This window comes from Fukomys damarensis, unplaced genomic scaffold (assembly GCF_012274545.1).
Source record: "Fukomys damarensis isolate Sample0158 unplaced genomic scaffold, DMR_v1.0_HiC HiC_scaffold_8, whole genome shotgun sequence".
Taxonomy (NCBI): Eukaryota; Metazoa; Chordata; class Mammalia; order Rodentia; family Bathyergidae; genus Fukomys; species Fukomys damarensis.
The window spans coordinates 17925973-17939256 of NW_022900920.1; the positions used below are offsets into that span (position 1 = coordinate 17925973).

Below are 13284 nucleotides of genomic sequence, written 5' to 3' on the forward strand. Positions count from 1 at the left end.
ACCACTGAGCTACATCCCCAGCCAATTTTTTATTTGGAGACTAAGTTGCTAAGTTACCCAGGTTGTGCTTGACCTTGCAGTCCTCTTGCCTCAGCCTCCCAGGGTGCTACAATTACAAGTCTGTGTCAGTACACCTGTCTGGGTTCTTTTTAAATTTTAAAATATTTTTAGGGTGGTCTGAGACATGAATGAAAAATACTTTATAAACAGTTCACCAAGAAGACATACTGTTATGTGTACCACACAAAGAGCAAAGGCAGCACTGAAAGGATAACAGTCTTGCAGTAAGAGTCAGAGATTTTAACTACCCCTCTTTCTGTTCTTGAAAGATCCAAGCAAACCTGATTGACGTTTGATCATCTAATATCAAAGTCCGCATTCTGTTGTATGTACACATAGGGTATTCAGCAAGGTAAGTCATCTCTTCAGTCATAAGCCAAACACCAGCAAAGTTCAGATAGGCAAACTTATCAAGGAGTGTCGCCTGATCAGTGACAGGGATGACAGTAAAATTCAGAAGTGTAGAATGAACACTTCTAAACAGTCCCAAGATTTTTTTTTTTTTTTTTTTGTACTGGGGAACTTGGGACCTTAACGCTTGTGAGGCAGGTGGCAGAAGCACGGAGCTAAATCCATAGCCCAACAGTCCTGTGATTTAAAAAGTTTCTTGGGGCCCAGGGATTTAGCTTAGTGGTTCTGCTGACTGCTTCACAAGTGCAAGGATCTGCATTCATCCCCAGTACCAAAAAGTAAGTAAGTAAGTAAGTAAAAAGTCTCTTGGGAAATTTTTGAGTGTTATGAATTTTAAAAAAAAATGAAAATACAATAAATTAATACATCTAAGCAGAGAAAAAGATGTGTTTAGAGGCACTACATGCATTTATTAGAAGAGATTTCAGATCAGTAATTTAAGCTTCTATATATGAATCTGGAAATGAATAATAAAACAGAACTCAGAAAAACACAAGAAAGGGTATAATATAAAGAGCAGAAATCAAGAATTGAAAAAGAAAAAATGATGAAACCTAGTCTGTCCTCTCCTTTCCTTGCTTCCCTCCTCCCTGCCTCTTTTCCTTCATTGTTGGGAGTGGAACCCAAGGCAGCATGAATGCTGGGCCTGAACTGCTGAGCTGTATCACCAGCCCCTCCTTTATATCAGTAAAATTGATAAGCCCTCTAGTCAGGCTGGCAAAACGAAAAAAAGGCAAAATAACAGTATTAGGAATGAGAAAAATGATGCCACTATCAACTGTATGGACATGAAAAGGATACGAATAGCTATATGGATATAAATTCAGCAATTAGATGGAATGGGTTGATTCCTCAGAAATCTCTGTATTAGCTCTTTGTGTCTAACAAATTATGACAGATACGGCTTAAAACGATGTGAATTTGTCAACAGTTCTGGAGGCTAAACATTTGATGAGTCTCACTGGGATAAAGTCAAGCTATCAGTAGGGCTTGCCTTTCTATGTGGAAGTTGTAGGGAAGAATTTGTTTCTAACTTCTTGAGTCTGCCTACATTTCTTTCTTTCTTTCTTTCTTTCTTTCTTTCTTTCTATCTATCTATCTATCTATCTATCTATCTATTTATCTATCTATCTATCTATTTATTGGATTTCTTTCTTTTTCTTTCTTTCTATCTATCTATCTATCTATCTATCTATCTATTTATCTATCTATCTATCTATTTATTGGTACCGGGGATCAAACTTGGGTCCTTGCACTTGCGAGGCAGGCCTCTGAACCACTGAGTTAAATCCCCGGCCCAGAGTCTGCCTACATTTCACAGAGTATGGCCCCCTCTGTTTTCAAAAACAGCAAGTCAAATTTTTCAATGTCTTATCACTTTAACTTCTAACTTCCTCTTCTGTTTCCTTCTACATTTAAAGACTTTTGTAATTATATTTAACCCACCCTGGTAACCTCCCTCTTATGAAGTAGTTGATTATTGACCCTAATTCCATCTGCTATAATTCCCTTTGCTGTGAAACATGTATTCCCAGTTTCTGGGATTGGGGTGTGAACATATTTGGAGGAGCTGTTATTCTGTCTGCCACACCACAGGGAATCCCAAGATGAATTACATAGCCATCCCCTCAGCCCTTGCCTCTAGTCTGCCCTTGAACTTCTGCTGTATTTTTTGTCCCTGAATTTGCCTATTCTAGTTACCTCATATAAGTAAAATCATGTTAATATCTGTACTTTTTTTGTTTGTTTTTTGAGATAGAGTCTCCTGTGTAGTGCAGGCTGGCCTCAAACTCATGGGGATACTCCTGTCTCAGCCTCCTGAGTGCTGGGATATAGGCATGTGCCACCATCCCACTATACCCGGCAGTATTTGTATTTTTCTGTCAGGTTTATCTCACTTTGCAAAAAACTTTGTGAGGTTCATCTGTGTTCTGTTTTTTTGAGAAAGGAACAACAGATAACAATGGCAAAAATATATTCTTTTCAAAGATAATTAACATAACACAAAAATCAGTCTCAACCTATACCTCATACCTTATACAAAAATTAACTCACAGCCGGGCGTGGTGGTGCATGCCTATAATCCCAGCACTCAGGAAGCTGAGGAAGGAGGATTGCAGTGAGTTCAAGGCCAACCTGGGCTACATAGTTCATGGTCAGCCTGAACTACAAAGTGAGACCCTGTGTCAAAAAAAAAAAAATTAACTCACGGAGTTATAGTTTTAAATATAATGGTGCTAGGGATTTAGCTCAGTGGCACTGCGCCTGCCTAGATTTAAGTACAACACCTAAAACCATAAAAATTTTAGAAGTGACTAAAAAGGCCAGGCCTGGTGGTGCACACCTGTAATCCCAGCACTTGGGAGGCTGAAGCAAGAGGACTGCTGTAAGTTCAAGGCCAGCCTAGGCTGCATAGTGAGTTCAAGACCAGCCACAACCCTGTCTTAAAAAAAAGAGAGAACAGAAAAAATCTTTTGTGTCCTGAGGTATAGTGATCAGTTTTTAATACTTGGCATCAAAGGCACACTATAATAAACAACATTCTATAAATTAGCTCATAATAGTAAAAAAAATTTCCCCTGGAAATAATACTGTTAGGAGAATGGAAAGACAAGCTATAGATGGGAGGGTATATTTGAAAATCATATGTTGGAAAAAGTTTTTATACCCAGAATATAAAAGAAAATAATAATAATTAACCTAGTTTTAAAAGGAGCAAAAGATTAGACTTAAATAGACATTTACCAGAGAGGATATAAAGATAAATACTCAAACTGAAAACAGTATCATTAGCTACTCAGGAAACGCAAATTTAACCCATGATGAGTTGTTATCTATTAGAACAACTAAAATTAAAAGTAAAACTGACAATACCAAGTATTTGTAAGGATGCAAACAACTAATCTACTATATGTGGCTGGTACGAATTCGGAATGGTGAAGCCACTCTGGAAACAGGCAGAATGTTAATATATTTAATGAGATGCTGGACATGATGATGCAAGCCTATAATCCTAGCACTGGGGAGGCCAAGGCAAGAGGATCGCCACAATTTTGAGGCCAGCCTGGGCTACATAGTGAGTACAAAGCCAGGCTGAGCTATATTGGGAAACTCTGTCTTAAAAAAACACAACAACAAAAACAAAGGAATTTCATGTAACCAGATACTCAACTGTGCCATCTCTGGATGTTTACCAAAGCATGTACACAAATGTTCAGTTGTTTTGGTTATAGTATTCAAAGCCTGGAAACAGTAAATGTTCTTCAGCAGATGAATAGATAAGTGAATAAACAAATAGTGGTTCAAAGTCATCTTGGGCACATTTGTGAGACCTTGTCTCAAAAATTAAAAAAAGTATGGGGGGATGGCTGGGGATGTAGCTCAGTGTGAAGTCTTCGGGTCAGTCCCCCACACCACAAAAACTAAAGTATGGGCCTGGGGATGTGGCTCAGTGGTAAAGTGCCTTCAGTTCAGTCCCCAGTGTTGTGGCTGAAAAAAGGGGTGAATGCGTCCTACCTATTTTCTCTGCACTGTACTTACTTGTGTCATTTCCTAAAACTTCCACTATTTGTGTTTATCACACAGAAGCTATAGAAATGTAGAATAAAGGAATTTTGTCTGTACTTGTTACAGAGCTAATTCTGTGAGAAATCATCCTGGTGACACCGTGCTTAGTAGGGTTTCCAAGCATTTTTACTTACCTAGGCAAAGACCAGTTCTGAAAAAGAAGCTAAAGGTCAAGAACTCCTTAGGTGATATTTTGTTTTGGTTTGGTTTGCTTTTTTGGTACTGGAGATTGAACTTGGAACCTTAACGCTAGTGAGGCAGGTGGCAGCCCCACTAAGCTACGTCCCTGTCCCTCCTTAGGTGACTTTGAATTTCCTGAACTTGATAAAAAATCTGAGGTTAGATCACAAGATAATCTCCTTAGGAAGCATATACTGAAATATTTAGAAGTAAAAATAACACTATTTGTACAACTTCATGGGTCAGGAAAACCTATACAAGAAACTAAATGTTAAAGGAGGCAAGGATACCGGTGTTCTTTGTACTACTTATGTAATTTATAATCTTGAATTTATTCCCAAGTAAAAAGTTACAGAAACAAAACATCCTCTGCTCCTCATTTCAGGGTAATTATAATTTTTTAAATGGGTGTAAAATATCTTGAAGAACAGTGCTTTACAAAGGGCAGCTCGTGCTGCCTGGCTGGGTTGGCCTCATGTCACCGTGTAGGTGTTGGTGGTAAGGCTTTTGGCTGGGTCTGCAGGAGACTTACAGGGCCCAGCCCTGCCTCCACAGGACAGGCATCTTGAGAACTTTGTGAGTGCATCAGACATCTTTAGCACATTATAGTTCCATTTTAACTGAGTAAGCTTCGCTACAACTCACGTGAACATAGTCTGTTGTTATTGCGTAGTATATCTTTAGTTTTGAAAACTGCATTTCTCTTTCAGCCCAAAATGGAGTTAATCCTGACTGGGAGAAGAAAGTTATTGAATATTTCAAGGAAAAGCTGAAGGAAAATAATGCTCCTAAATGGGTAAGCTTATTGGTATTTTGCAGGGAGAGGGTTGGGCGGGCTACAGTTCTCTACAGTAGAGTAGTAACCCATATGTAATTTAAAAATACCTAGATAGCTGGGTGTGGTGGCACATGCCTGTAATCCCAGCACTCTGGAAGCTGAGGCAGGAGGATTGCTGCAAGTTCCATGCCGGTCTGGGCTACATAGTGAGTTCAAGGCTAGATTCACTACATAGCAAGTCTCTGTCTCAAAACAACAACAACAAAATGTAGGTTACTGTCTACAGCTTCTCTAAATTTATATGTAGTATTAAAAGATTTTGGTTTCTTTGACAACATAAATTCAAGCAATTAAATGTTCCCATATTGTACCTCTAGGTGGCAGTAACTGTTCCTGTGACAAACTGGTTGTAAGAATGTCTATTGCTTTTAGTTGTATTGAAATGTCTGGAAGAAAAAAAATCCTAAATTTTATGTTCAGTTCATTATTTTCACAGAAACTTGCAAGAACGCAAAGTTCTTTTGTCCAGCAGTTTTATTGTATTGAATGTTGGGATCATTTGTCTTCCTGATGGGGGTGTGTGATTGTGTGTAGAGGAGGAGCAGGAGTATGCATTTGTGTCCAGATATGTAGCCTACATATGTGTGTATACTTTACGTTTTATAGATGGGATATTTTGTTGACTTGAGTATTTTCTTTTAAGGTACCATCACTGAATGAAGTTCCACTTCATTATTTGAAACCTAACAGCTTTGTGAAATTTCGTTGCATGATTCAGGATATGTTTGACCCTGAGTTTTACATGGGAGTTTATGAAACGGTTAACCAAAACACAAAAGCTCGTGTATGTATTGCTTTTTTTAGTGAAACTTTCTGTTTGTATTTTTGTGGTATTATCTTGATGCGATAATGTTATCTTTTGGGTCATAGGTTCTTCATTTTGGGAAATACAGAGATGTGGCAGAGTGCGGGGTATGTAACTTTATGATATATAAGACATCTTTAATAAGAATTTTTTTCCTCAGCAGAGAATTTATTATTGTTTTGGTTTTACTTCTGTTTATCTTGTGGGTAATGAGTTCTAAAATATGTGTAATATTTCCCTTTTTTTTTTTGTACTGGGATCGAACTTGGGTCCTTGCACTTGAAAGGCAGGTGGTAGAACCACTGAGCTAAATCCCTGGCCCTTTCCTTATTTGGTTGTATTTGAGTTTTTCTGATGTGGGTTTATTATGTTTTTGTCTTTAAAGATCTCTTAGAAAGTAGTCTATTGTAAATGACAAACTTGCTTTCTTGTTTGTTTGTTTGTTTGGTACCAGGGATTGAACTAGGGACCTTCTGCTTGTGAGGTAGGCAGCAGAACCACTGAGCTAAATAAATCCCCGGAAAAATTGCCTTCTTTTCCCAGTATCTGTATACTTCTTTTTAAATACATGTAATTTCTTTTTAAATGAAAGTAGTTGAGTATTTGCTCAGTTAAATTAATTATATCCTATCTTCCTGGGAGATTTTTGGGGGAGATGGATTTTTTTTTTTTTTTTTTGAGCAAGCTTCTCACTATATTGTTCAGGCTGGCCTTGAATTGACAGCAATACCCCTGCCTTAGCCTCTCAAGTCCTGGGATTACAGGCATGTGCCACCATGGCCTCATACGTGCTATCCAAATACACATTCTACTGTTGATCTATACTCCCACCATAAAAACATGTATACATATTTTAAATAAACTTTTCATTGGTAAAAAGAAGTAACAGACATTTTCTTATATTTCAGTATATATAGTACTAGGGAGAAAAAAGCAGAACTTTGGATGTAATCAGAGCCATGAAAAGTGATAGAAACTTACTAAAAGAGTTGAAGAGGAACCATGGGAAATCTGCATTTTGTTTGTTTCTTAAGCATTGCTTTTCTGATAATAGAGGAACAACATGCAGAATTAAATTGAATTTTGGGCTGGGGATTTAGCTCAGTGGTTCTGTCGTTTGTCTCGCAAGCGCAACGCCCTGAGTTCAATCCCCGGTACCAAAAAAAAAAAAAGAAAAGAAAAGAAAAGAATTAAAGTGAGTTTCATTCTGACACCTGTTCATCATGCCTGGCACCTAAAGTTTATTTCTAGTTTAATAGTAAAAAAGATTAATTAGTATGTCAAAATAACTGAGTTAAACAAAAATGTCTCCACAATTTAGTATGTTTCTCATGTGTTTCTCTTGAAACACAGACCCTAGTTGTCAGCTGTTGGGAAGAAAGCAAAGATCATAGGTGGGAACTGACTAGGAAGCTGCTTAGTCAGGGCCTCTGTAAAAGGTGGGTTAGCTACATTCTGTACTCATTCTTTGCTGGTAGATATAGAACCTTAGTCTCACCAGGTTATGTAGAATGGTTTACATTCTGGAACACTGACTTTTACTTACCCAAACTTCAAGTTAGCTGGACATGTTGGCACATACCTATAATCCTAGCACTCAGGAAGCTGAGGCTGGAGCGTTTCAAGTTTTAAGACCAACCTGGGCAGCACAGTGAGTTCAAAGCCAGTGAAACTACATAGTAAGATACTATCAGAGAGAGAGAAAGAGACTGGCTATAAACCCTCATAGTAAGATACTATCAGAGAGAGACAGAAACAGAAAGAGACAGACTGACTAACTATAAACCCTAATACCAGCCAGTTAATTTTCAGGAGAAGTTGTAACTGATTGAATAAAATATTCTACTTTAGTGGCCAAAATAGCCTTCATCTGGAAATACAGTTTCAAAAATTTTATTAAGCAAAGCTGTAACTTCTAACAATTATTTAGAGTAGTAAACTTATTTGAAAGATAGGTTGTTTAATCTCACAGGTGATAAACTTTAAGTCTCCTAGTCTTTTTTTTCTTTTAGAGTATTGCCATTAAGTAAATGTGCCAAATCTAATAGATCAACTTTATGAATGCTTAGCTGAGATCCTTTGTTTAAGGAATGCTAACCTATTAGACTACTGTAGTAACATGTAGTTTTTTTCTAGTGTATGAGAGTGTAATGTAGCTCAGGGATCTTGGCATCTGGAAACAGGCTAAAAGATAGGTGAAGATGTCCCTCTGTAACACTGCCACAGGTGCAGAGAGGGTATGTATGAACTGTATGTTGCTAAAGAGACCCTAGATGAAAGCCCCATTCCTGCCTGGGAAGGAGGACTTGGGACCTAGAAAGAGAGAACCAAACAAAAAACCTGACTAGTGTGTTATCTCATGGTCCAACTTTCTGTCTCTTTGGTCCTGTCTACCGCATAGGCCCAAGTGGAATAGAGAATATACCTCTTCAAGAGAAAATAAAACTCAGCTACCTGTTGATGAGTATTTAATGCCTATATCATAGGTTGATTCTATGAAAGAGTTTTCATGAAAGAGACAGTGGGAGCACCATGTGCTTTATCTTTTTCTGCTGCAGGAAGATTGCAAGTTCTAGCCCTATCTGTCTCAAAATAAAAAATAGCTGGGGATTTAGCTCAGTGGTTCTACTGCCTGCCTCGCAAGCACAAGATCCCAAGTTCAATCCCCAGTAACCCCCCCCCAAAAAGAAATCCTTACATGTAATTAAAATTAAAAAAGGGTAAGGGTAGTAGCTCAGTGTGAAGGCCTTGAGTTCAATCCTTAGTACTGCCCCCCCCCCAATTTTCCATTTGTAACCTCGGGTACTATGTACTATGGATCATAGGGAGGTAGTGTTTTATTTCATTTGAAATTATTTTACCAGTTTATTTTTGAAATGGTAGGAACTACCATTTTAAAGGGCCAGGGATTTAGCTCAGTGGTGCCACCGCCTGCTTCACAAGCGCAAGGTTATACGCTCAATCCCTGGTACCCCCCCACAAAAAAGGTAGGAACTAGTTGCTTGTTAATTAACTTTTGAGGCAACATATATAGTATGGTTTTATAAACATGGAAATATATTTGCTGATTTAAAAATTTTTTTTCTTAATAAAAGTATATTTGTGTGTATCACAGCCTCAACAAGAACTTGATATAAATTCTCCACGATCTACCACTTTGGAAAGACAGACTTTCTACTGTGTTCCAGTGCCTGGGGAATCTGTGTGGGTAAAAGAAATATCCTTTATCTGAAACGTGTGTTGAATCATTCCTAATTTTTTTTTAATGAAAAAGACCACAGTTCAGATTTCAAGTTTCTGCTTATCTTAATGCTAGTAAAGCTAGCTTGAAAAAAATCATTCTTCATTTACAAAGCTTCATTTTATTTTAATAAAATATATAAGAAGCTAATACTCATCAAGAAAAGCTAAAATTCTTCTGCAGTCTTATAGTTTAAGTACTGTGAAAAAGATTGAGTTACCCAGATGTGGTGGTACATGCTTATAATCTTAGCTGCTTGCGAAGCTGAGGCAGGAAAATTATAAATATGAGGCCAGTCTGGGCAACTTAGTGAGACCCTGTGTCAAAATAAAAAGGATGGGGGTGTAGCTCAGTGTGAGGCCCTAGGTTCAATCCCCAGTACCACAGTCAGTCAGTCAGTCAATCAAATAAAAGATTTGGGTAGATTCATAGATAATGAAATAATATCATGATAGGTTAAAATACAGTTTTAAATTAGAATTCTTTTTTTTTTTTTGTACTGGGAATCAAACTCAGGGCCTCATGCTTGCCAGGCAGGCACTGTGCCCCTGAGCTACATCCATGGCCCTCATTTTGGTTTTCTTAAGGAAAACATGTTCTTTTTTTTTTTTGTACTGGAGATCAAACTCAGGACCTTGAGCTTTTGAGGTAGGCAGCGGAACCACTGAGCTAAATCCCCAGACTTCAACATGTTCTTTTGAAAGAAGACTATGGAAATATGTCTCCATTTTATTTAGTCATTTGGTATATATATATATTTTTTAAGTGTATAATTTTTTAGTCATGGCTCATATACACTGAAATGCACAGGTTAAGCGGGGGTTTGTTTGGTTGGTTTGGTTTGTCTTTTGAGACAGGGTCTTGCTTCTAGCTCAGGCTGGCCTTGAACTTACTACACAGCCTCGGTTGGCCTGGACCTCATAGCAATCCACCTGCCTCAGCCTCCCTAGTGCTTGGATTTCAGGTGTAATCCACCACCACACCCAGTCCCCTTCCCCATGTTTTAGTGATATACCTTTGTCCTTTGGCCACTGTTATTTTTTGATAAAAGGCTAATCACTATTTTTACTGTTTCCCTGTTTAAGGCCTTTTGTTTCCTTTGGCTACTTTTAATATCTTTCTTTGGCTTCTAGCCTTGTGTTCAAGTTCACTGACTTTTTTCTCTGAACTTCATTTTGCCATCAATCCTATTCAGTGTTTCTTTTTCATTTCAGATATTTTCAGATTAAGATTTTTCATTTTGGTTTTTCATTGTTAGCATTTCTCTGCTAATTTTCCTATTTGTTTACTCACTATATCTGTCTTTTCTCTTGAAGTTGTGAATTATAATTGTGTTTTTTATCTGCTAATTCTGATTGATTCTAATCTTTTCATAACTACTAATAGTGTATTATGTGCTGGTAAACAACACTTTGGAGAGTTTAGCTTTCTGTCTCGAGGAGTGTTGGGTTGGTGGTGATGGTGTAGGCCTGTACTCTCAGCAATCAGGAGGCTGAGGCAGGAGAATCACTGCAAGTTCAAGACCAGCCTGCACTACAAAAACAAAAGATGAGAAAATTAAAAAAAGAATGTTGAATGCCTGTAGTCCTCACTATATGGGAGGCTAAAGTGGGCAGAATAACTTGAGCCCAGTAGTTAGAGATGAGCTTACGCCACATAGGAGAGACCCCCCCCCCCACTAAAAAAGAATGTTGCAGGCCACGGATTTAGCTCAGTGGCGCTGCCACCTGCTTCACAAGTGCAAGGTCCTGAGTTCAATTCCTGGTATCACACCCCCCCCCAAGAAAGAAAGTTGCATTTATTTTGTTTTATTTTGTTTTTGTACTGAGGATTGAACTCAGGACCTAGTGCTACAAGGCAGGCACAGTGCTGCTAAGCTAAATCCCTCGCCCTGCATTCGTTTGTGACAAGTAATTTACTGGAGCATTTGATCTTGTGAAGTCATGGTTTGGGGATTTGTTAAGGGGATATGGAGAAGCTAGCCCTTGCTGTATAAGACAGTCCTTATGAAATCTAAATGCCTGGGAGATTCAGCAAGTCCAGTTGTAGCACTTCCCACAGCTTCAATTAATTCCTTTCTCATCAGCAGCTGTTCTCTGCTAAGCCTCAAGGAATCATTTGGCCAAAAATACAGGTACAACCTGCACAAATTTCTAGGTCTTCTGTCTTCATCTGCCTTTTACTTTTTTGCAAATTGTAGTTGCTTCAGTGACCCTGAACTACATGCTGTATTTTCTCCAACAAGAGTGAGTTGCTGCACTTTGGAAGATGCTTCTCCCAGAATTGGGAGGATATAGGCTTGCCTTGGTGTGCATCTCCTCATTCCCTGATTGTCACTTTCTGCTCCATGGTGTCCAGTCCCTGAAAGCAGTTGCTTCACTTTCTTTGTCCAATTTTATGTTGTTTACAGTGATCATAGGAAGCGTAAGAGTGATGCCTGTTACTTTTCATGACCAAAACTGGGGATCTGGCCTCCTTTAGAAAATACTTTATTTTTAATAAATTGCCAAACTAGTAATTTTTTATTAGTCGTATAATTAGCATAATTTAGGATATTCCTCAAGCTCATGATAGTTTTTTCTTAACCTTTTATTTAACGCCTATGTTAATGCAAACCAAGCTCGAGTCAGTCCCTCGACATCCTACACTCCTAGTCGTCACAAGAGGAGCTATGAAGATGATGAAGATATGGATCTACAGCCTCATAAACAGAAAGACCAACACACAAGTGACAGACAAGCAGGTAGTGTGTACCCACAGGCTTCCTATAGATTTCTCCTGTCTTGCTTTAGTAGATTTGTTTACAGAGGTAGTTGTTATAGTTCTAAGAGCTGGCTGTGGTGGTGCACACCTGTAATCCCAGCACTTGAGAGGCTGAGACAGGACTGCTGCAAGTAAATGGTCAGCCTGAACTACACAGTGAGACTAAAAGAAAAGATGTGTGTGTGTATTTATTTCTAGATTTAGGAACTGGTAATGATATGGCCACCTTCTGGTTTATCAAAATTGTAGGTACTTTAGAGTCTGGGGGTATAACTAGTGGTACAGTGCTTACCTGGCAGGTGCAAGGCCCTGGGTTTAATCCTCAGCAACACACACACATACACACACAGATTGTAGATGATAGTTTTGGAGAGTTTTTACAGTACTCTTTGGTCAGACTATGCTTTGTAATTAGTAGTTCAGCATCACTTAGCAAGAAGTGACTGCTCTAATGTACATGTTTAGAGTCTCAGGTAGTAAGCTGGAAAAGATCCTTTCTGCATATTTATTGTTATCTCCACTCTTAAGTAATATGAGAGCATATTATTTTACCCTGAACATGACTCAATTATATCCAAGAATATTCTTTCTCATTTTCTTTTTTTGAATCATGGTGCTTTCATTTAATTTTGTAAGACTAAAAGTATCAAAGGAAAAACAAAATTGTGGTATAAAGATGAATTTGCAGTGGTTTATTTCTTAAAACATGCTTAAAATACAGCTAATTCTGATTAAAACACAGCACAGACCAAAAGTTGCAATTTTCTAAGCACGAGAGACTTTCAGAATTTACTGTTTTCAATCACAGCCTTGCTGAGCAGCACATCTCTTCATTATGACAGGTTGATAAGCTTGTCTTCATTTGCCCTTTTTATGTGCTGGTCGTTTCCCTTTAATCAGGGAGAATTAGGAAAGAAGAGTTAAAGCAAATCAGTCTGGTCAATCACTCTGCAGGACTGACTTGGGAGAGCAAATTTAAGAATCAGTGGTAAACAAACAAACTAGTGAATTTCATTGAAAAATACTTTATGAACTCATGTTACCAAATTTAATGCTAAGGCATAAACAGTTTGTTTTACAGTGAATATATACAGATACATTAGTATTATTTTTCTTCATTCATCCCCAATTTTCTTTAAAATGAATAGTGTACTGGGCTGGGTATTTAGCTCAGTGGTGCGACTGCCTGCCTCACAAGCACAAGAATCTGAGTTTGATCCCTGGTGCCCCCCCCCCAAAAAAGTAGTGTACTATAACAGTAAGTGATATATTTGAATCCAGAAAATATGGTAATTCTCTTATCACTTAAGTAATTTATGCTTCTTTATCCAACCTCCTCCCACAGTTTTTGGGTTGTTTTGTTTTTTTGGTTTTTTGTTTTTTTGGGGTTTTTTTTTTTTTTTTTGGTTTTTTTTTTTA

At 38.0% G+C, this 13284-nt stretch overlaps 1 protein-coding gene across 1 annotated transcript in view; it reads left to right on the forward strand.

The window, feature by feature from the left end:
• The window catches only part of Mcmbp (minichromosome maintenance complex binding protein), a 51196-nt gene that overhangs the window by 17257 nt on the left and 20655 nt on the right, over nucleotides 1-13284 (forward strand). Inside the window, exons 4-8 of the mRNA XM_010632792.2 lie at nucleotides 4892-5014; nucleotides 5700-5840; nucleotides 5927-5968; nucleotides 8977-9078; nucleotides 11701-11845. Of these exons, the coding sequence (XP_010631094.1) occupies nucleotides 4892-5014; nucleotides 5700-5840; nucleotides 5927-5968; nucleotides 8977-9078; nucleotides 11701-11845 (553 nt within the window). The remainder of the gene's footprint in view (nucleotides 1-4891; nucleotides 5015-5699; nucleotides 5841-5926; nucleotides 5969-8976; nucleotides 9079-11700; nucleotides 11846-13284) is intronic.